The sequence below is a fragment of the Pleurodeles waltl genome, chromosome 12 (assembly GCF_031143425.1).
Source record: "Pleurodeles waltl isolate 20211129_DDA chromosome 12, aPleWal1.hap1.20221129, whole genome shotgun sequence".
NCBI lineage: Eukaryota > Metazoa > Chordata > Amphibia > Caudata > Salamandridae > Pleurodeles > Pleurodeles waltl.
Genome location: NC_090451.1, coordinates 335,347,386 through 335,372,038, shown reverse-complemented (window position 1 = coordinate 335,372,038; position 24,653 = coordinate 335,347,386). Strand labels below are relative to the sequence as shown.

The window sequence follows — 24,653 nt, the reverse complement described above, 5'->3', positions numbered from 1 at the left end:
TTACGTGGCAGGAAAAGTCCGGGTAGGAGTTTACAACGCTAATAGCTCTAACTCCAGCAAATGCGAGACCTACTGCTTTGCAATTGATTGTTTTGTCTCCCACAGCTCTCTAGATTGTTCTACTAGCTTGCTTCAGCTGCTGTGTATTGTGTCCTGCATGGCCACTGCTTCTGAATCGGTCATCCATCTTGGGATGAATTGTCCAGTTCATCATTGAATTAGCCTTACAATATGGCAGCCATGTTTGTAAGCATTGAGTCAGAGGCCTGCTATGCGTGCACATTTTCATGTTTAATCACAAGTCATCTTGGACTGCTGTTGCGCATAGTGTATCCTTGTTTTACTGCTCCAGGGTGGCTGGGGTGGGGGGGGGAGGAAGCAATGGTTAAACTGCCTCACCATGCATAGTGATGTCATCAATGATGTTTTCATTTGTTACTGGTGATGTTATCAATGGTGTTATAGTACAACACTCCTGGCATGGTCTATGTGATATCGTAAGCAGTGCATGTCAAAGGCGCTAGTTACTTGAATTAAATACAACTTGGGAATTTCAGTGTTGTGTTTTTTTTTTTTTTTTTGTTACATTTTAACTGACGGTTTCACCTAACTATAACATCTCTTTAAGGTATTTTTTTTCAGTAAATGTCTAAGGGTTTTGGTAATGTAAATTAAGACAGTATTAGCATAACCATGGGTGTGGCAATCCAATATTCTGCCACCCAGGAAATAATGCTTAGGGTCAAGGTCAGCAAGTTTTCAGGTTTATTTTGTTCTTGGGACAAGTAGGTCCAACCCCCTGCATCACAAAACCTTTGGCTGCCAATTTACAATACTACATTATGGAGCAGGGAAGGGAATTGTCTGCAGTTGAGGTAATGTGTCCGTATGTTAATGTTGTTTGAACTTCAGTTTATGATTTATTTATTCAGAGCCTTTATTGCTAGGGTGAGAGCTCTAAATAAATGTTGTAAACTGATTGCACTGCCGACGGCGGTTTCGGTAAAGAAAAAAATTTATACACGTTAGCCTTATATTGTTAAACTTGGCAATGTATAATGCTTCCAGATGGCTCTCTGATTAGATGCACATATTTGCTGAACCTTGAAAGATTGATTGATGATTCTTTGCTTTCAAAATAATATGCTCACAAAAAATACAACTATGCAGAGAAAAAAAAAGTTGTGCTATACTACTGTGAAACTTTCGTTATTATTTCTTTGAAGCATCATTTAGTAAAATGTGGTAATGCATGCTAGTGTTTCCAAGAAATATTCATTATGGCAAGTCAGTGCAACCAGTTTCAGCAAGAGCATGGGAAACATGAATATAAACAAGCATTGGGAAAGCCAATAGGTCCGACATTGGTGGCCAGTCTTTTGGTTTTGTCGGCACCTGTCTTGTTTTGACATGGCTTTTGTAAAATTCTGTTGTGGGAGCTGCTGATCCCTCACCATGGTCACAATTATTAACCAAAAGCAAAAATATTTTTTGGTCTCAAAAAGCATACATTGCCACAGTAGTTCCTGGCACTGAAGAAAACTACTTTTAATGTGTAAATGCAATCATTCACAGTGAAGCCAGCAGATGAGTATAGGGAGAGAAATATGATTTTAATCAAAAGGTCTTAGTTACCTCCAGCCCTAATTAAGGGCTTAATTCTTAAAGAAAATCACAAAAGTGCACACACTGCATATGTCTTTGCATTAGTTCAGATTTACATATTCCATGATTTCACAGAAGTAGACCAGGAAATCATACTCCCTAGAAAATATTTGAGAACTATATTTATTTGAGAACTATATTTTACCAAGAGCAAATATGCATGTGTAGATTTGCTCATGTGAAAATCTGAGCTTTTACAATTTCACTTTCCTTTCAACCACCTTCCGTGTGTGTTTGTGTGTGTGTGTGTGTGTGTATGTATATGTATATATATATGTGTGTTATTTATTTATTTTTTAAACAAGACAATTAGATTTATGAATCAACCTACCCATCAAAAAGTAGATACTTTTATTGGGATCCACACCCCTGCATAACTATAACATCACTTTAATGAAATTAAGTGAACAAATACAGGTTAATTATTGGAGACCCAAGAGAGGACATATTCAGTATATATACATTACTGTTAGCTCTCCGATTCTTCCGAACTATACCCCTGTTTTTTAATTGTTTGTAATAAGTGCATGGTGATGCCCTGTAGGGATTGTTGTCTGTGACGTCTGGCTTTGATCTGAGGGTTGACTAATGTCTAACATCTTGTCTGTCCATTTGTGTATTGTTTGCAGAAACTGTTTTAAAAACAGCTATATCATTAAATTGAAGTTATTTATACATATTACGTAACTCAAAGGTGAACACACTTATCAAGTGTGCTTTAATGATAAAATATATATGTACATACAATGGTTTCTCTAACAGTTGGTCAGGCAAGGAGCAAAGGCTCTGAGCTGGCATGCTTAGTGAAGTTATTTATTTTTATTATTTTTCCAGTGGTACGTACATAACATTGCATATTTTAATTAAGGAAGGTGGATGCACTTTGATCTTTACATTTCGTGTGTCATGTGGTAAAACCTTTACTCCCCATCACAAGCAATTGTTCACATGTGGCCACATGGCACTTATGCTTGGGTATAATCACTACATCAACATAGACTGTGCTCCACCCATAGTAGTCACAACAGGATGTTTTAGGTGTGCCGTATACTAGTGTTGACCCAGATCAGTCCCTCAGCTCCGCTGCGCTTAAGCACCTAAGGGGTGGCCAGTAGTCCCTTGGATTAGACACTGGTGGTAGAGTTGAAGCATACAGTTCTGACAATTCTTATCAAAAACACATGCTCCTAAGAAAGTCTTGAGGAAAAAAAAAAAAAGACCTAGGTCCTCTTCTTCAAAACATTACAATTCTGCATCACTCCAGTACCATAGCCATCATCACTAATTTTCTGTAGTGTGCTCGGGCGTCTACCAAGTTACTGAAGAGGGTCACAATGGGGGTGATAGTTAAGATATTCACTATGATTATCTCTGTTGGCGTTATTACCCTTGACCAGAAGATCCCAACCCCCAGGAGGCTCCAGGCCAGGTGGAGAAACTGCATCAAGGCTAGAACATCTGTTGCAGGTCGAGCCTTGTGCCAAACCATACTTGACCTTCTCTACTAGGGTGTAATAGACTGTAAGAATTCATAATGTATTCGTCTGTATTTACCATTAGGTGATACGTCTCTAATCTGTCTACAACAGTGAAACCAATGTTTGTAATAGCAACACACCTCTTCGGCCCAATGTTGTCCAGCAGAGATACTATTTCCTCTTGTCCTAGACAGCGCAGAGATGTATAGTTTAATGATAAATTTCATCTGCCAGTGACTGGTCAGAAGGACACTTGGACTCACATTCAGTGGCTCCTCTGGGATTGTAGGGAATGGCAGCACATTACTTATGTGGTAGGTGAGAATTTCTAGCTCTGTGGTGGGAAACATGCTCATATATTTGGCGAATGTGAGAAATGTATTAGGGAACAAATCACCTATCTGTTCTATATTTTTCTTGGATGTGCACATTGTTGAATTACTCAGCATATGCATGACTAGGTGGTGTGATGAGTTAGCTTTGTGTGCCTATCTCGATGGATTTTCTCCCAGCTCTTCCAAATGAGACCAGGCCAGTGTTGTACATCTGACTGTTCAAGTTCTGTGTGTAGTCTAGTTGAGTTTATGAAACAAGGCAGTTGTACCTGTTGCGGGGCAACTATCCCCTCTTTCAGATAATGTTATACTTATACTTATATACAATTATAAGTACAGTGGTGTGAAAATTGGGTTAGTTCCACCAGATAGTAGATTTAGAAATTAGGAGCCCAGACCTGCCTTATCAGATGGCAGTTGTAGCTTCCCCCATCTTAGAGAAATTCTACCAGTCCGTGACCGGTTAGTCCATTACGTTATATTGTTTGAGTATTTTCTCTTATATTTGCATAGTTTGCAGCAGTTGGTACATCTCTTAGATACAAGATGCGAAGGTATCTAATTGGGGTCAATCTGCCACTGTAGTGGGTAATTTAAAGTTGGTTTCTGAGTATCCTTTGTCAGGGAAACTGTGATAGACTTTGCCCACTTTATATATATATATATATATATATATATATATATATATATATATATATATATATATTTTTTTTTCTTTCTTTTTTTAACCACTAGCAGAAACCCTCCTTCCCATCCTGATTCCCCCTGCTAGGGTGATGGTCTGTCAATAAGCATGCCACCATTTCCATGGCTAGGACAAAGGAGACTGGGGACAACTAAAATTCCTGCCATGTACCCCGCTATTTGGAAATCTGCTCTGTGAGTCTCCGATTAACCTTAATTTTGTCTAGTGGGTCTTTATGTATTTTAATCCATTGTAGAAAGGCGTGTCCCACTCCTGTATGCTTCAACTCTCCTAGCAAGAAGTGCCATGCCACAGAATTAAATGCCTTCCTGAGGAGAATCTTTGGTCTACATCCAACCACTTAAGGATGTATCTGTCCAGGTATGCCCACATGGTGCTGGAATTGTCTGATGTTCTTGAGTGGCATAGCCTGTCATTATAATTCACAGATGACTGCCATCTTGGCGGAGCCATTGGTAACCAGTCATCAGTGCAAATTTTGAGTAATTTATTGGTTTCCCATTTTGGTTTAATGAGCGCAGCATGTGTATGTCCCAGATGCTCTCTGTTCCTATACTTTCTCGCAGCCTCATATTTGCCAAGAAAGTGTGCTTCACGGTCAGTCATCTCATGAAATTTCCCAACCTTAGTTTTTAATTGTTCAAGACCTATCTGGTCTACTATGCGGTAGCAGGCACCCTTGTCTGTAGTTGGGGGAACTAATTTGCTTTGTGCATCCTTCACGCTATGCAAGAAGTCCCAATAGAATGCTGTGCACATCCCACCGTAGGAGATATATATATAAACCAGTTTTATAAGTTGATTCCTTTTGTGATAACTGAAAAGTTTGGCAGTGATTGGGTGTTGTGGCGTACCCAGAATTGGCCTTGACGCAAGTAACTTGTTCTCTCCCTCTCTCTCCCCCTCTCAGCTTTGACATCTGATCCACACCAAATACTGCAGGATATTATCTCTGTAGTTTTCTTTGTGCCCCATTGTAGTTGATTCTAACAGATCAACAATCCTCAAGTTGCTTCTATGGGAGTGAGTTCAACATAACATTTTAAAGCATTTTTGTAGTACATCTAGTCATTGTTTCCTGTGGTCCGTCTTGATTATCAGGGAGTCTGTTTGAGTCAATAGTTTTCAGGCTTGCCTTCATCCCATGCCTTCCAGGGTCGAGTCTGAATCCTATTCTTCAGGGCCAGGACTCTGGGGTTTTTTGGATTGTGAATGGTTGTTGGCCCCTGAAGAGTACCAGCCTTTTGACCCAAACATGGACCGGTGTGAGGATGTGGCAGAAGCCAGTGGACTGGACACCTCTCCAGATACTGCCATGCTTTCTCCCCGTACTGTGGCTACGGAGGAGGAGCATCATTTGCAGTGGTGGTGAGAAGGGCGGCTGAGGTCCTGGAACTTAGCCTACCCCCTGTGGCAGTCAAATCCCACGTCCTGACAGCGGTGCCTCAGCCAGGAGTGAACCCCTCAGAATCACTAATTCAATTTAATGAATCCCTTACAAATGTCCTGCTCGCAACTTGGTCCAAGCCCAGCAAAGGGATACCACTGGGCAAAACGGTTTCATCGACTGGTACCTTGAGGCGCCTCACCTGGCTTAAGACAACTGGCTTTTCTGGGGATGTCCAAACATTGCTTTTAGACAAGCCCTTTAATGGCTCCCATCTCTTCAAAGACCAGGCAGATTCAGTGCTGGAGTGCTTTTAAGGACAGGGCTACGGCCAGGTCTTTGGAACTTTTCATGGCCCTTTGCCGCCCCCAATCTACCTTTTACTTCTTCTGTGGCCACGGAAGGGGCTTCTAGCTGAGTCCATGCCCTCCCAGCCACCACAGTATGCAAGCTTCCAACCCTCTGCATGGCAGATGTGGTACCCAGAGACCCTGTAGGTTGGGCAGCAGCAGGTCGAGCCAGTCCACCCCAAGCCCCCTACTGGCAGGTGCAGCCTTATAGTATGCCCTCTTGCTATCATGGAAGTAGGTTACACCATCACCTGCTCCAGTGGATGTCTATTATATTGGACCGATGGATTATCCAAATTGTCTGGAGGGGATGCTCCCTCCACTTCATGTGTACCCCTCCACCCATGCCACCTGCTTGCGACAAGTTGACAGAGGACCTTCTCTACTACTTCTGTCAGGAAGTGATGGCTCTGGCTAACGGAAACATCGAGAGGTGGCAAACACCAGAAGTAGGTCATTGTCCTTATTTCTGCTACTTTCTGCTGACCAAGAAAGACAGATGCCTTTGTCCTATCCTAGACCTGCGCCCTGTCAATTCTACATTCCTTCCCTGCGTGTCCACAGGCATTACCTTCAGTTCACGGGGGACCACAAGCACTTTCAGCTCGCTGTGCTGACTTTTACCAGCACCACTCAAGTATTCAACAAGGTGATGCCGGTGGTTGCAGCTCATCTGTTGATCAGGGATGCCAGTCTTCCTCTGTCTGGCTGTTGAAGGAAGGCTCGCCCCAGGCTGTTGTCGCCCACCTCTAGACTATGGCGGACCTCCTGTACTCACTGGGGTTCACTAACACTGTGCTGAAGTCACACCTGACTCCCTCTCAGACACTCCCTTTTATCTGAGCTGTTTTGGACATGGTGCAGTTTCAGACCTATTCTCCTTAACAGCGAGTCAAGGATAGTCATGCTATAATGTTTCAGACTCTGTGGCTGCTGGGCCACAGGGCCTCTTGGCCTCCTGTATCCTGCTTGTGACATGTGCCCTCTGTAGTGGGACCTGATGTTCCAGTGGGTGCAGAGTCAGTGGAATTTCTCCGACATAGTCCAGATCACGGAATACGCAAAGTCAGTAGTTCTATCTGCTGGAATGTGCAAGGTGGCTCTCGTTCTGGGAGCCTTTTCCTTTTGAGTGGAGTTCAGGCCTCCTGTATGCCTTTTTGCCCAGATCGCTCCTGCCCAGTGTTCTCAAGAAGATAAAGAACGACCTTGCCCAAGTAATCCTGGTGGCCCCGGACTGGACACGGAAAGTCTGGTATTCTGAGCTGCTGAGCATGTCAGTCAATCCTCTGACTGGACTGCCCCTCCTGGAGGATCGTCCGCACCAGGGGAGGGTTTTTCACCCAAACATGTGAACGCTTCACCTTCTTGCATGGAGATTGAGGGTTGACAGCTTTGAAGCATCTGCCTGAGGTCTGTGGTATTATTCTGGCAGCTAGCCGTCCCTCCACCAAAATGATGCACACCTGCCATTGGGGCAAGTTTGTGACATGTTGTACAGACAGGTTGACTCCGTTCCTGCTCCACTTTCTCAGGTTCTTCTGTTGCTTAAGTTCTCATTAGACTAATGAGACTAATGTATTTGGGTGGCAGAATCACCTGAATTGTGGGGTACTAAGAACAATTCCACACCATGTGACACCTGTCAGCCCATTCCGAGTTTTCTGGCCAACTAGCAGTGCCTCATCGCCACCAGAGAGCAGGGATGATTGTGGCAACCAGGCACATGACAGAGGATTCCTCAGGGGAATCATGATCACCAGATCTCATCTTTCTTTCAGTTACATTAGCCTCACAAAGGCAAAGACACAGAAGCAGAGTATAGTTCAATAAGGTTTATTGAAGTAACTGCGTCTTAGCTAAAATGGCATGTTTTGCTATAACTAGGATGATCAAACAGGCTAGAAGCAAAATTGTGACAAGGAGAGTGAAACACAAAAACAGTCCCACCATACTGTCACTAGGAATACTATATTGCTTCCTACCTTCAGGACCCCATATAGGGCAGGGTCTCGACAGTGTAAGCAAGCAGCTGCAGCGAAGACATTCAGTAGTCGGCATGTAGTCATGGTCATCTGGCTGGAATCTCCCTCTAACTTGAATGGGACAGAAGTGTTTAAAAAAAAAAAAATGTTAAATAATAAAACAGTTAATGTTCTAACAAAAGGCCCACGTAAGGATATGTATGTTTCTGTGAATGTCAGAGAAACAGCGTAGCACTTTTGCCAGAAACCCTATTTGACTGCAGCCTTGAGGAAAGTACAAAGTGAGATGAATGCTACGCTAAGAACACAATGCTTTCCTAGGCCAAAGAACAACCAGATAGAGGGAAGAAAAAAAAACGCAAATGTGGCTAATGCTAGAGGAACAAAGCAATGCTGAATAAAATGTAACTGGGCTAAGGTGCACAACAGCAGGCCTAGTTTGCTAAAATAACGTCTCTAAAATATGGTTAGAATAGCTACACAACACTTCTGTTTGTTCTTTCACTTGCCCAGCAGGGCTCTACTGCTTTAAGCGCACCTTAAAGAGCTACCTTTCTCCCATATCTGTTTTTTTCTACTTTTGTCTGACCAGACACCCCTTTTCAAATCCTATATTGTACATAGGTTTTCGAAAGATTTCCAACATATGTTTCCTCCTTTTCCCTTTATCATGCCTCATTGGGACTTTAATCTAGTCCTGACATTCCTAATGTGTACTCCCTTTGAGCCCTTGCACAACTGTCCTCTCAGGCCTTCCTGTTGGCAGTAACATCTGCCTGGTACGTCAGTGAGCTGCAGGCTTTGTCATCCAAGCATCCATGCCTGAACATCTACTCAGACAAGCCGGTTCTGTCAACTAAGTAGTCACTCCCTCTCATGTAGGCCAGTCCATCACCTTTTTTTTTTTTTTTTTTTTTTTTTTTTGTAAACATTTTTCACATCTTTTTAAAGAAGAGGAGTGATTACAACATCTGGACCCAAATAGGGTGGTCTATCTTGACCTTTCAAAGGAGTTCCTTGTGGATGACTAAGTCTTCATGGGGTATGTATTAGTGAAGAAGGGAAAGGCTGTGCAGAAGCGGACCCTCTCCCGAAGGGTTGTGTTCTGCATTAATATCTGCTACATATTGGCCAAGAAGCAACTCCTTGAGCGTTTGCATGTTCGTTCCACCAAAGCCAATGCTGTAACCACTACCTTAGCACGCAGTTCCAGTCCTGGCCATCTGCCAAGTATCAACATGGCATCTCTGCACATGTTTATCATGCACTACGGCCTGGACAGCCTGGTAGGGATGGGCATTTTGCTTGTTTGGTCCTGCAGGACTTGTTGGTTTGAAATCTCTCTAGCCCTACCTCTGGGGATGTATTGCTTGGGTATCTATTCTAAGGTATTCCATGGCCAGATGTCTCTGCCAGATGAACACGTTACTTGCCTTGGGTAACACTTTATCTGGTAGACACTATTTCTAGCTACAGATTACTTTCCACCACCCCCTCCCACCCTATCCTCCTGGCTCTGCAAAAGTTTGTCTAGGGTCTGGGTTTTCCCCCTTTCTGGGCCCTAGTTTTCCACATCAGTGGTCAGTGTTCTTCATTGCTCTGTGCTCCTGCCGTGGAATATTATGAATAGAAACTGACATCAGCGGGCTGCGATGGTGCACATATAGGGACCGTGCATGTCACTTACAGTGCGGATGACTTTGACAACATCACGTTGAGCCAGTCTACGCGCAGGGGTACTGCTCAAGAATTTCCATCCTGTCTGACCCTAGAGGATAATTCTAAGTTAAGGAATCTGCGGCTAGATAGTCTCTACCAGGTGAGGCGTTACCAAAGGTAAGTAACTCGTTGTTAGGGGATGGTTCGCAATATCAGCAAGTGCATTCCTCTCACCTCAGGGCATGCAGACTCCGCCATCACCACAAGTCATGTTCTGGACAATTCTCCTACAGGGCGTAGCACTCTGTGCCTGACAATTAAGTGGCCGTTTGTGGTATGTGTAAAGGGCCAAATGTCCAAACCATTCATAGGTCATCTCACGCATACCCAGCATAGGCCCATGCTGCAGCCTGATAATATATTCCAATTCAAATACGTAGATAAAATTAGAAGAAGAAATTGGGAAGTACTTATCTCAGCTTCTGAGCAGGAAAGAAAAGGGAATGGACATGGTGTTCAGTGTTTTTTATGGGGACTAACACTACCCGATTGGTGGCTGCGTTGTGACTGGCTAGATAATGACCATGGAAAATGTAGCTTTGATAACGTTTTAATGATTGAAACATTTTCATTGGCTACTGTTCGTTCATGCAGTAAAGTTAGAGAAGCGTAACTGGAGCCTCTGCTCCTAACATCGAATCTAGATTATATCAAGTGTTTGTGCATCACCACAAACCACCAGATTCATTAAATGAGACTTGAGATTTCAAAATCAAGTTTCTAAATCTTGCCTCCAGTATAAGATTACTACTAGGGAAAACTGATTTGGAATTCTATCAAATTGGAGAGCTGTAATAGGCTGATCCATTTCCGGTCCTCATAATATTTTTCATTGTGCTGAAATCTTTTCATTATGTTGAACAAGAAAATCATGCAAGTGGGCGTTGCATGTGCTTATATAACCATGTTTCATAGATGCTCCAGAGAGCTGGGCCAAAACAATCAAACCTCATAATAAACAAAGCACATGTTCTTCCCCTCCCACCCAGTTCCATTGAGGGAACCTTTTACCATCCTGATCCCGGTGAACTAGTTTAAGTCCAAATGAGCCATTCTATGCTTTTAAATGTGGTTGTGTTGTAAGTTTAGGACCATGGGTCTCTGAGGGCAAATAGATGTTTGATCTACCCCGTACATCAGCAGTTTGTATAAGTTAGTCCCTTCTTGGCTAACATATCACTTCTCAAAGTGATTGCACCTGCAGCTTTTTCCAGGCACCTTCCAGAACCATTGTTGCTGCACTCGGCAGAGCAGTTGCAAAGATTGGCTGCTGGCACTGTACAGGGAGCAGTGTCCTCTCCAAACCTCAATCACCACCCCAAGAGCTGATCTTACAGATAAACCAGCACCTTCTTCAGAGGTGTTACCAGCTCTTTCCAGGAAATTCTGATTTTAGAAGAGGTACACTACATACCTATTAAGTTGACTCTCTTCCTTCTTTATCTGAAATCAGTATCTGAATCATTATGAAACATTAATTGAATTGGAGCATTTCTACAGTTCTTTCTGTACCACTTATTCGGTTCTCAAACTGATCACTAAGTAGGCAGCCAGGTATGATCCCCATTTATTAGTGCAGAGTTGAAGGATACTGGTTGTAGTGTCAGCTAGAATTTAGAGTTTCACTGTCATATGAAGATTCTCAGTGAGTGCAATAAATGTATCCCTGAAGCATTGTATTGTATATCCCAATACACACGAGGACGTGGAAGGGAAAGCTGAGGCAAAGCTTTGCAGACTGTGCAAACAATCACTGTTAGTTGTGATCTCACTCACATTTTAAGTTGGCACTAGTGTTTTTGATCTGATTACTTTTAGCTTTGATGATCATTATCGGTTAAGGGGCCGTTTGCAAAGTTGCATGGCAGGCCAAGACAAGATGGTACCTTAACGGGCTTTGGTTAAAGTTCAACTTCCTGAAGCACTGTTGAATTACCAATAAATCGCTTTATGAGGTCCTCCTTGGTGCATTGGCAGCTTAGTCTCTTGAGACACTGTTAAATCGCCTATAAACTAATTTTGGAGTCCATTTAGAAGCAGTAGAATGTCCTCACCATGGAGCTATTTAAACCACTGGGAGATCACTTTATAGATTCCAATTAGGATCAAATTCAATATTGCTTTTCAACATCTTTTGAAGAGCCAAAGTCTTTCTCCTAATGCTAGAGTACGTAGTTTCCTTTTTCCCTAGTGAATGGATGAGGTGGGGGGGATTGCGTATGAGGTCCAGAGATGGTTTTCCAGACTTGTTGTGGCAGCCTGTATTGCTGTCTTGCATATGAGTCCGTGCCGTGAACGTATGAGGGATAGTTTCACAGGCAACATATGCAAAACAGTATGGCTTGTAATGAGCGGTTTCAGATTTGAGTGTCCAAGTCTGCTTTGCTGTTCTGAATTCAAGGTGCCTTTGATCCTCTGTAGAAGTATGGATCCAGACTTCCCTGTACAGGGAAACTACTCCAACCGATAGGGTTTGGGGGCAGACTCCCCAGGTATTATAGAGCATTACCACCAGAGGCACGGTTACACCACCAGTTAAATGCTGTGTAGCGGCCGCCCATTGTAACAGAAGCCGAAAGCCATGAAGTCATTAAGTCACTTCTATTATATTAAGTCTAGTATATTGTTTTTGCATGTATTTAGCACTTCCTAACCATGTTGAGTAGTTTGCCATGCCCATAGGTTGTCATTCAGGTGGTGTAGTGATCATAAATATACATACCCATTGTCTGGGGGATTAGCAGTAGCAGGGAAATACTTTATATGTTCATCCCTCAAACAATGTAATCATCTCCTGGCAGGAGTGCTAAGCCACAAGGAAGCTTATATGAGCACAGTCCTGCCTTTTGTGTTTCCTAGTGGCTTGGCACTGACATCAAACGGGCTCAACAGAAGCTTGCAGGTGAAAGCTCTTGCTAGGTCTGTTTCGGTCTGTATATATCGGTTACCTTTTTGTGTGACGCCTGTCAATGGGGCAGCCCATCCAGTGGGGCAGGAGAAGTGCCCATGCAGATGGCTTTCTACTAGAGCAGATGTAGGTGGCAGAGGAGGCTTGGCGATCTCCTCCCTCAAGTCTTGGACGCCTACAGAATTATGTATATTTCTGGTGTAAACCATCGATCCTTTACCTCAGTGTTTGTTCTCAGGTGTTCATTCATTGTAGCTAGATTTTTTGGGAGGAAGGGAGGAGTTATCGACTATCATAGACTGGAGCTTCGTTCTGTTTAAATGTTTTTTTTTTTTTTTTTCATAACTCGCTGATATCAGTATGCAAGATTTAGCCTGATGACTGGGAGAGGCAGTGAACATGTTTCATGTGCTATCAACTATGATCTACACTTCACTGCATTGGCATGTTCAGTTTCAGTGTATTCCTCTGAATCCTGGGTTGGAGTTAACAGTTGAGAAAAGATCAGTGTGTCCTGGTAATCATGGTCTCATTGGACACTGTTCTCTAGATGTAGGTTTTCCCTTTTTTTTTTTTTTTTTGGCAAATCATTTTAATCTGATAGTTAAAAGTGATGTGACTGACTTCAAAATTGATCTTTACCACAACTCCCAGAATGCAGTACATATTTAAAAGTAGGCTCACTAATTTGAATTTGGTATCCATCTACGGTATGGAACTGTGTGTGTAAGTTTGAAATGTTACTCAAGTGTGCAACGTTCTACTTTCTGCAGCTATTTTCATTAAATAATTTTCTCTCAACAGTTCGCTCTTTTGGTACAGAAGATCGTCCAACAGACAGACCCATCCCTCCCAGAGATGAAGTGTTTGAATATATCATATTCCGAGGCAGTGATATAAAGGACCTAACTGTTTGTGAGCCTCCCAAGCCGCAGTGCTCCCTCCCTCAAGACCCAGCTATTGTTCAGGTAAAATGAGAATGGCAGTGGAGTTAATCTGCCTTTTCTGAATTCTATTCTGGTGAGAAACTCTCGGAGAATGGGAGTAGGTCATATTGTACTGTTAAAAAGAAGTCAGTTTCCTTGTGGAAGATGTGACTAACATCTGATCTCTTGTTTTATGCATAGTTGAGTTAGTGTTTTATATTATGTAGTAATTTACAATATTAGCTTCATTCGATTGTACAAAATGTAAGTTAGGTAGATTGGACTAGATGTAAAACATCCTACTAATCTGAAATATTGACACTGTTCTGATGTGTCCTTTGTCGTCTTGAGAGAGGATTTGATTGCTGAAATACTTAATTTTCTTTAAGACTGGCATTTGCTAAGATCTATTACTTGCTCTGTGGTTGTGATTCAAGTTTACTTTCCGCCCTCTGCAGCATGAAGCAGTGGGTTTGCCCACTTCAGCCATGGGCTAACTTCAGTGTGTATGGTGGCATCCTGCTCTTTCGCAAGAAGCACATCTGTGACTGTGTTTTTTTATTTTTTATTTTATTTATATATATATATATATATATATATATATATATATATATATATATATATATATATACACACACACACACACAAAACCTATGTTTGGCTTGTGTGGCTGTAGATACATAGGTTGGGTCGAAAGTGGGGCAAATTCTGTATCTCCGAAGAAGTGTTTTGAGTTGCGGGGTCGAGTGACTCCTCTCAGTGATAGTGCGCATGGGCATCAACTCCTTTTGTTAGATCATTTTCTCTCTACCGTCAGACTAGTCTTTGCTCTGTTTTTTGACTCGTTCTGGTTCGAAATCTTTCTTTGCTTCTCCTCTTCAACGGTATTGTTTGGATCCCACATTTCTATCCAAGCGCTCTCCTCGAATCATCAGTCCAGGCACCAACCGTGTGCCCTTCTTGGCTTTTCCTAGGTTTCAGGCCTACCTCATGACTGGCATCGACCACTATGCTAATCTGATGGCACAGTTTCACTTCTGTCCTTGGTGCCGCACTAAATTTCCTCACAGCAACCAACATCTGGTGTGTAACCTGTGCCTCTCCCTGTGACACCTGTAAATATTTCCGGTCGAAGAAAACACTTCTGGACAGAAGTGGAAGTGATGCACAAGACTCCAGATGACACCCTGACATCTTTGGGGAGAAACATGCCCAGGAGGAACCTGAACAACAAGAAGAGGTCTTCTCTATCCAGGACTGCGACTCAAACGTGCAGTCGGCACAACTCATGAGTACCATGACCCCTCATACCCACCCCAATATTGAAAAAGCCCCTTTTATAGGTGACCGGACGATCATTGCCACTAAGCCATGGCCAGATCTGAAAATCCATTTTGGCTTTCCTGCCCTCTGGCTCGGCTCTGAAAACAGCCATGACCAAACCGTCTGCTTTGACCTCTGCATACACCCTTTCACTGCCAAACCTAACCACTGTGCTTAGACACTAAGTCACCCCTGTGGTAGTCCCTGCAGCCCAAGGGCATGGTGCATGGCCCCTGCATGAGCAGGGTGCACCTACAGACCCCTGGCCAATTCCTGGACTCCAAGGCTGGGGAAGCAATCTTAAGGTATGTAGTAGACACTGGTGAACAGGAGTGGCCAACTACATAATGACTTAATTGAACCTAGGCATGTTTGCTATCAAACGTGTTGGAATCGTGCAACTACACCGATTCCAGTGCTCGTTGTGTGATACCATGTAATCTGGGAGTTCCTTAGAGGTTCCCCCAGTTCTGCCTGTTCAGCCTTATAGGGGTCTAGCTGCCAGCCCACGCTGCTGCTGACCCAAGACACTGTTCTGCCCTCCCGCTGTTCAGCTTGGCTCAGGCTGGAGAGGCAGAGCAAAGGAGTTCCTGCAAGGGAGAGGTGTGACTACCTACCCCTGTGTATTAGGTGTCTAAGGGCTGGGATGGGGTGGCCTCTGAGAGCCACCAGACTGCTTTTGAAGGGTACATTTGGTGCCCTCCTTGCATAATCTGGTTTACACCAGCCCTGTCCATCTCCTCCCCTAGGGAGGAGCACAGAGCTCTGCCAGGTGGGCACTTGATTCTGCCACTTTGGAAACAAATGGGCAGAGGCCCCTGGGAGGCCAGGAATTTGATGTCCCCGACCCCCTCTGATAGGTGGGTCACTTCAGAGAGTGACCAACCCCCTTTTAGGGGCCTTAAGGGCTCGCCCGATGAGTGGGTCCTGAGATTCATCGAGGAAGACTCTACAAGGCTCTCTATGCAAGACATCTTCTGCACCTGGCCTCTGGAACTGCTGCTGGTCTTCGCCTGGACCTGAAATAGTTTAATTCTGGTGGGAAGGCTCCCACTGCAATATTGTTTCTCCAGATTCTGCAAGAATTCTGCACCATCCAAGGCTGTACATCCTCCAGGCCCATTAGTACTCGGTTTGCCTCAGGAAGCACCAAGGAAGCTCCCTTTTGAGTGAAGGAGTCACTCCCCTGCATCTGCAGGTACCTCCAGACCACGTTGACCAGCTGGTGGGGTCTGCTGTTCCACGAACAGTGAAAGGCTCTGCTTCACAGGTGATTAGTCTGTGGCTTCCTCTGGGTCCTGCTTGTCAAGGCAGCGTCAACCGGTTAATGGGATCTGCTGTCCTACATACCTCTGAAGATCCTGCTTCACAGGTGGTGAGTAGCCTCCTCTGGGTCCTGCTAGTCCTATAACCAGGTTGAGTGATTGTGGGTCCCTGCTACCACCACTGGACTGGAACCGCTGTGCACCATGACTGTTGTACTTGCCAAGGCTTGTTGACTCTTCCTTCAGGAGATCTTCAGGCTCCAAGAAGCCCCGGCCCCCAGCATTCTGCAACTTGAAGATTAGCCCCTGTCCTGCTATTCCTACGACGTGCGACTTCTGTTTTGTTGTGCTGGTGAGGGGTCCTTGTGACTCTCTGTATCCATCACCTGTGGGCCACTCGTGGGGTCTCCAGTGACTTCTGCTGGCCTTCCTGTGTGCTGAGGGCCAACCCTGACTTCCTCCTCAAGGGTAGGGCCGCTGGACCCTGCTGGTCCCCACAACTCTGCAACTAACTCCTGCTTGCATTTGCCAGTGCTTGTTAGTGACCTGGCTGTTCTCTGACCCTCCTGCAATCTGGTGACCATTGAGGGACAGCTTGTAGGCGACTCCTGGGATCTTCTTCAGCTCCTGGACCCCACAGCTGGATTTTTCTCCTCTGCCGACTTGTAGGAACTTCCCTCTAGGATGGCGAGCATTGCCACCTGCACCACCTGGGAACCTCACAGAATGGGGGACCTTGTCCCCTTCCTTTTCAGGTCCTCCACGTCCAAAATCCATCCCTGGGTTCCACCCGCCAGGTACCCGGGTCGTGTCAGCAGCTGGACAATCCAAGGCTTCTGACTTTAGAGAGAGTCCCTTCTCCCTCTGCATCTGGGTTCCCTCGAGACGGGAATCCTGTCTTCTGGCTATCCTCGGGTGGGGACACTACAACCTTGCTCTGATCTGTTGGTTTCTTTCGGGTCCACTGGGAACGGTCCTTAATCACATGTACTACAACCGCTACTCACTGTGCTAGTCTATATGACCACTGGATGGGTAAGTAACTTGCACCTGGTCGCCGGGTATACTTAACTTACTTACCTATGCTGTTTTAGTCTTCCCCTAGCTAACAACCACACTTGCCTTAGTTGGGTTCACTATTTGGAATTCCGCTTATTTAGTATTATTTGCCCTTCCCCGCAGTGGGGCCCTATGCATTTTATGTTATTTCAGTTGGTTATTTTGTGTATATATGCTGTGTAGATATCTCCAAAGGGAGATATTATGAATGCTAATCTGGTAGTAGTGCTGTCCTAAAGAAACCTTTATTTTTCCAACACTTGTGTGGATCTTTCTTGTAAGTAAGTTACTGTGGCATTACAAGTGCTTTACATTCCTCCTGAAAGCTTTAGCTGCTCGCCTTTGCTACCCCTAGAGCTTCTGCTTTTTGGGCACCTATTCACAATTAATTAGTTGCCTGGATTCTGTATAGGGTGCCACACTGTAGATGTACACCATAAACTGAGTTAGCCTCCTACATAAGGCATCTAGTTGGTCTACACCTCATACATTCACAAACTATTGCTGTGTGAATCTACTAACACATCAGCAAGCAAGTGTATATCAAGCTGTGTTACAAACACTTTGCCAGATAACTGCTGTTCCCACAGGCTAGCACCACTAGTATGGAGAGATTGCTTTACTCTCTAGGCAGAACATGTCTTTACAGCCACACATGCCATTGAGCGGAAAATGTTACTGCCCCATTAAGCATCTGTTCATGGTGTAGAAAGTGCCCTTTTTGCATAGGTAAACAACCCCCTCCCTTTTTTTTTTTTGTGCCTGATATTAGATGCTACCTTGACTAAGTGTGCTCAGATTGGGCTAACCAAGCCCCAGCACATGTGTTCTTTCCCTAAACTGTGCCAATGTTTCCACAATTGGCACACCTCTGGCACACTGCTAAGTCCCTTGTAAAAGGTATCAGTGGTACCAAGGGCCTTGTTGGCAAGGGCTGCAGCATGTTATGCCTCCCTAAGGACCTGACCCGCCCCCCCCACCACCACCACCACCATCACCATAACCACCATAACCACCACCACACACATGCACATTGCCATTAACGATTGGGTGTGTTGGTGGGAAGAAAAAGATGAAGTTCACATGGTGTCCCTCCCTGGGTGCCACGCACACAAACCACTGCCTGTGGCATAGATAAGTCACCCCCTAGGCCTTACAGCCGTAAGGCAGAGTGCACTACACTACGGGTGAGGGCATAGCCGCATGAGCCCTATGCCCCTACAATGTCTTAAGTTCATTCTTAGATCCTGTAAGTGCAATGTTAGCCATATTGAGTACATGGGCCGGGAGTTTGTCATTATGAACTCCTCAGCTCTATTATGGCTTCAGTGAAGCCTGGAAAGTTTGGTATCAAACGTCTCAGCTCAGTAAACCCACACTGATGCCAGTGTGGGATTTATTGTTAAATGTGCACGGGGGCATCCTACAGATGCACCCTGAAATTCACCCAACCCTCTAGTGTGTGGCTGACCGGTCTATGCCAGCCTCCCACTACCCAATGAGTTTCTGACTTCATGGGGTGAGAGTCTTTGTGCTCTCGGGAGTCTAGGACAAAGCCTGTTCTGGGTGGAAGTGCTTCACACCTCCACCCTGCAGGAACAGCAACACTTGACGATGAGGCTCAAAGGCTCCTGCCTCTTGTTCTGCTGCCTCAGGACACTCCAGCTAGTGGAGATGCCCACCTTCCCTGAACAAGCCCCACTTTTGGCAGCAGGTCTGGTGGGAACATTCGTACCTACCCCAGTTGGGACCACCCCCTGGGTGCCCAGAACTGAGGTGAACCCCTCCTTGCAGAATCCTCAGCCTTGTTTTGAAGGGCGATAGTCAATAGGGTTAGGTATGTACCCTCTTCCCCAAAAGAAAGTGGGCACAGGAAGGGTGTAGCCACCCTTTGGATCTGTAGCCATTGGCTACTGCCCTCAGACCCCTATAACGGCCCTAGATCTAGTATTTAGGGGCATCCCTGAACTTTGCTCTTCAAGTTCCTGGAGACTTAAAGGAGAACTGTACAGCTGCACCAACAGTGAAGACTCCAGACTACAACGGACTTGGCCCCAGCCCTACCGGCCTGTCTGCAGCTTCAAGACTCCTGCTGCAAGAAGACTACTTGTCCTGCAGGACCAGCGAACTCCACAAACACCCAGAGGACTTCCTGCCTTCCCTAAAGACTAAGGTCTCCCGAGAACAGCGGCCCTGTCCACAAAGAAACCTCCAACCAGGACTCCAGAACCCTCCAGATCCACGGATCCTGCCCACTCCGGTCCCGATGGCCCCAGCCCAAGTGGCCCACCAACAAGAAAGTCCACAGGCGATATCTACCTTTGGTCCACCACGGGTTGGCTCCCTCCTGGCCACCATGATGATGCCTGAATCCAGAGCGCCCCCCCCCCCCCCCACTGACTTCAACCAGATCTGGTAAAGATACCCCACGCCTAATGGTACCCCTGCTCCTGGAGCCTCCTGGCCTTGGGGAATCCAACTGATGGTCCATCGATGACTAGAGGAGCCCAAACTTAATTGTCCAGCCATTTCTGTTCTTCAGCCGACCCTCTGGACCTAGCCTGCAGGGTGTGTGTTTGGTGTTAACCTGTATTCCCCCCCCCACACACACAGGGCCCGTGCCCTGAAGCCGCGGGTACTTACCTGCAAACATAACTTATGAGTGCCCCCAGCCTCCGTAGGATTCCATTGGGCACCTGGCATCAACTGTGACCTCTGCACCCGTGTTGCACCCTTGATGTTTTGCTAAACTTTGCCTTGTGGACATCTTAACCTTTGAAGACTGGGACCACAAGTTAACTGTATATAATTTTTCCACCCAGGACTGCCTTGCCTTCAATGAAAATTGCACTGTATACTTTTGAAATTGAAAAGTATTACTTACCTGAATGCTGTTTTCATTTTTGCATTTGATACTTGAAAGTGATACATTCATGAAACTGTACTTACCTGCAACAAAGATTCTTTTGGGTCTAGAAATAACATACCAAAGTATTTTTGATACATAAACATTGGCCTGGTCACTGAGAGTGTACCTCATTTCTTCACTGTGTGTACAACAAATGCTTAGCACTAGCTTCTGAAAAGCCCAAGTGCTCAACCACACTCCCAGGAAAGAACATTAGTATTATCTTCTTTAGCCTCTGTTAAGCCTCTGGGGATCCAGTGGACTCTGTGCACACTATACCTTACTTTGGTATAGTACATACAGACCCAGCCTCCTACACATGGCATGTAGTGCTGTAGATACCATGTGCCCTCCCTCCTCCCCAGATGCCTGTGGTCGTTCCAGTAACAGTATGCCTGTACATATGTAGTTAAACTTGCATGGACAGCTTTTTCTATACTTGTTCTACACTTCTTTTTCCCACCCGCCTGTGGGAAAACAGTCTTAACAAAGGAGACCATGCACATAAGCACTATTTCTGGATCCTGTGACTCGACCAGCTTCTTCGAAGATACACACTTGTACTGCTCTGAACCCAACACTAGATGGTAGGAGTATGCAGAGCATGTGAATCTACAGCACTACGTGCCACAAACGGATGCCTCCTGGGTAAGTTTCATTATCTTTTAAGCAGTGTTTTTTTTAATTTATTTTTAATTTTTAAATATAATGGTGAGGGGTCCAGTAGTTCCCCCCCCTATAAATACAGCTTTGCAGAAAAGAAAATGACAACCATGCCAGACCTATTGGTTTGTTAATAGTATTTTTTTATGTGTTTAGTAGCTTAAGGATGCTACATTTTTAAAGCCTGTGCAGATGTGGTGTTGAGCAAAAGCCCATGTGAGCTGTAGTGCCTAAGAGCTCTTACTGAGTCTTGGAAATTTGCACTTGTGGGCATGGAAGAGACAGGCTGTATAGTTGTTCACTGAAGTTATTGGCCGGTTGTTTGCTGCAAGGATGTACTGTATATCCTGCTGCTGGTCAGGGTGGGAGTGGGCAGTGAGAGGAAGAAGGCCTGCACTAGCATTTCTATGTAGGATGTGTGCAATGATGAAATCTTTATATCTTTACTGCCTTATAGGAGCGCTAATAAAGGAAGACTGTTGTGCGTAAATCATTTTTTTTTCTAAATACGCAGAAGCGGATCCCAGCATGAATCTGTTACAGGTGAATTAAAAGTTGAACTATAATGGTAAGTTTGATGGCATGTGTAGCTGCAGATACACATGCTGTGCACAGTCCGCCGTCTGGTGTTGGGCTCGGAGTGTTACAAGTTGTTTTTCTTCGAAGAAGTCTTTTCGAGTCACGAGACCGAGGGACTCCTCCCATTTCGACTCCATTGCGCATGGGCGTCGACTCCATCTTAGATTGTTTTTTTTCCGCCATCGGGTTCGGACGTGTTCCTTTTCGCTCCGTGTTTCGGGTCGGAAAGTTAGTTAGAATCTCGGAAAAAATCGTCGATATTGTTTCGTTCGGTATCGGGTTAGTTAGCACAAATCGACACCGAATCTTGAAGAGCTCCGGTGGCCCATCGGGGTAATTTCGATCCCCCGTCGGGGCCTGGTCGGCCCGACCGCGTGCGACTTCAAGACTGATGGAACGGACCCCGTTCCGCTTCTGTCCTAAATCCAATAGCAAATATCCGTATACGGATCAGCATCTGGTCTGTAACTTGTGCCTGTCCCCGGAGCACAAGGAGGATACGTGTGAAGCCTGTCAAGCGTTTCGGTCGAGGAAGACGCTCAGAGACCGAAGAGCCAGAAGATTGCAAATGGCGTCCACGCCGACAGGACTACATCGGTTCGAGGACGAAGAGGAAGCGTTCTCCATCCCCGAGTCTGATTCGGGGGAATCCGACGCCGAAGACGTAACAACCGTGAGTAAGACGTCGAAAATTAGGACTCCCGAAAAGTCCACAAAAGCCCAGGGGACGCCACTGCCAACAGGCCATGGCTTAACCCAAAAACTAGGTGACGAGCCAAGGCACCGAAAAAGGACATGCTGGTGTCGAAGTCATCCGACTCCGGTCGTGATACCGCCACACAGCAACCTCGGAGCCGAGACACCGGCTCCGAGACAATTCGGCGCAGAGACAGCGGCACCGAAGCTGTTCGGCACCGAGATACCACGCCGAAATCAAAGAAATCTTCTTCGGAGCCTAAAAAGCCTACCGAAACGGTTTCGGTACCGAAAAAAGCCTCGGGAGCGAAAATTAGTTCCTATACAGAGGAACAAGGACTAAACACCCAATTGCATAGATTTGGTGAAGAGCTTCAAACTGTAGAAACTGACTACACTCAAAGGAGGCTTCACATCCAGGAACACACAGGGAAGATAACCACTCTTCCCCCAATCAAGATGAAAAGGAAACTTGTTTTCCAACAAGGGGACAAGCAACCACAAGCAAAGGTGGTAAAGAAAGTAACACCACCACCTTCTCCACCACAATCAACACATGTATCACCGGCGCAAACTCCACCACTAACGCCCTCACCAGCTCATACCACAATGAGCCAGGATGATCCCAATGCATGGGACCTCTACAACGCCCCAGTGTCTGACAATAGTCCAGACTCCTATCCAACTAAACCGTCACCACCTGAGGACAGTACATCATATGCACAGGTGGTCGCAAGGGCAGCCGAATTCCACAATGTCTCACTACATTCGGAACCTATTGAGGATGACTTTCTCTTTAACACCCTGTCCTCCACCCATAGCCAGTATCAAAGCCTTCCCATGCTCCCAGGGATGCTAAGGCACTCAAAACCAATATTTCAGGAGCCAGTTAAAGGCAGAGCCATAACTCCAAGGGTGGAGAAAAAATATAAGGCACCTCCCACAGACCCCATATTTATTACAACATAACTAACACCGGACTCAGTAGTTGTGGGGGCAGCTCGTAAAAGAGCCAACTCTCATACATCAGGCGACGCACCACCTCCAGACAAGGAGAGCTGCAAATTTGATGCAGCGGGAAAAAGAGTTGCAGCACAAGCAGCAAATCAGTGGCGTATCGCCAACTCGCAAGCACTCTTGGCAAGATACGACAGGGCTCATTGGGATGAAATGCAACATCTCATCGAACACCTTCCCAAGGAGTTCCATAAAAGAGTGCAACAAGTGGTGGAAGAGGGACAAAGTATCTCGAACAATCAGATACGGTCTTCCATGGATGCAGCCGATACAGCTGCAAGGACAATAAACACTGCAGTTACAATACGGAGGCACGCTTGGCTGCGCACTTCTGGGTTCAAACCCGAAATCCAACAGGCTGTGCTCAATATGCCGTTTAATGAACAGCAATTGTTTGGGCCGGAGGTAGACACTGCCTTTGAAAAACTAAAAAAGGACACCGATACAGCCAAAGCCATGGGCCAACTCTACTCCCCGCTGAGCAGAGGCACATTTCGGAAGACACCTTTTAAGGGAGGGTTTCGGGGTCAACCCACAGAAACCAACACTTGACAGACAAGACCACCTACCTACCAAGGTCAATATCAAAGGGGCGGTTTTCGGGGACAATATAGAGGAGGCCAATTCCCAAGGAGTCGGGGAAAATTTCAAGGTCCCAAAACCCCTCAAAATAAACAGTGACTCACAAGTCACACAACCCCATCACACAACACCAGTGGGGGGAAGACTAAGCCAATTCTACGAATCTTGGGAAGAAATAACAACAGACACTTGGGTCCTAGCAATTATCCAACATGGCTATTGCATAGAATTTCACAAATTCCCTCCAAACGTCCCACCGAAAACACACAATATGTCAAAACAGCATATAGATCTTCTAGGACTAGAAGTTCAAGCATTACTACAAAAGGACGCAATAGAATTAGTACCAAGCCTACAGGAAAACACAGGAGTTTACTCACTGTATTTTCTAATACCAAAGAAGGACAAAACTCTGAGACCAATACTAGATCTCCGAACACTAAATACCTACATCAAATCAGACCACTTTCACATGGTCACATTACAGGACGTAATCCCACTGCTCAAACAGCAAGACTACATGACAACATTAGACCTAAAGGATGCGTATTTCCACATACCGATACATCCTTCCCACAGGAAATACCTAAGGTTCGTATTCAAAGGAATACATTACCAATTCAAAGTGTTGCCATTCGGAATAACAACTGCGCCAAGAGTCTTTACAAAATGCTTGGCAGTAGTAGCTGCACATATCAGAAGGCAGCAGATACACGTGTTCCCTTACTTAGACGACTGGTTAATCAAGACCAACTCGCTAACAAAGTGTTCACGTCACACAAAGTATGTCATACAGACCCTTCACAAGCTGGGTTTCTCCATCAACTATGCAAAGTCACACCTTTTGCCGTGTCAAACACAGCAATACTTAGGAGCGACAATCAACAGAACAGAAGGGATAGCCACTCCAAGTCCACAAAGGGTTCAAACATTTCATAAGGTGATACAGGCCATGTATCCAACACAAAAGATACAAGCAAAAATGGTATTAAAACTCCTAGGCATGATGTCTTCATGCATAGCCATTGTCCCAAACGCAAGATTGCACATGCGGCCCTTACAACAATGCCTAGCATCACAATGGTCACAGGCACAGGGTCAACTT

General features: G+C 45.2%; 1 protein-coding gene across 3 annotated transcripts in view; it reads left to right on the top strand.

Moving 5' to 3' along the window:
- Positions 1 to 24,653, top strand: part of LSM14A (LSM14A mRNA processing body assembly factor) — a 399,547-nt gene that overhangs the window by 29,242 nt on the left and 345,652 nt on the right. For all 3 annotated transcript variants that reach the window (XM_069216478.1, XM_069216476.1, XM_069216475.1), the window contains exon 2: positions 13,335 to 13,498. In XM_069216478.1, the coding sequence (XP_069072579.1) occupies positions 13,335 to 13,498 (164 nt within the window). The remainder of the gene's footprint in view (positions 1 to 13,334; positions 13,499 to 24,653) is intronic.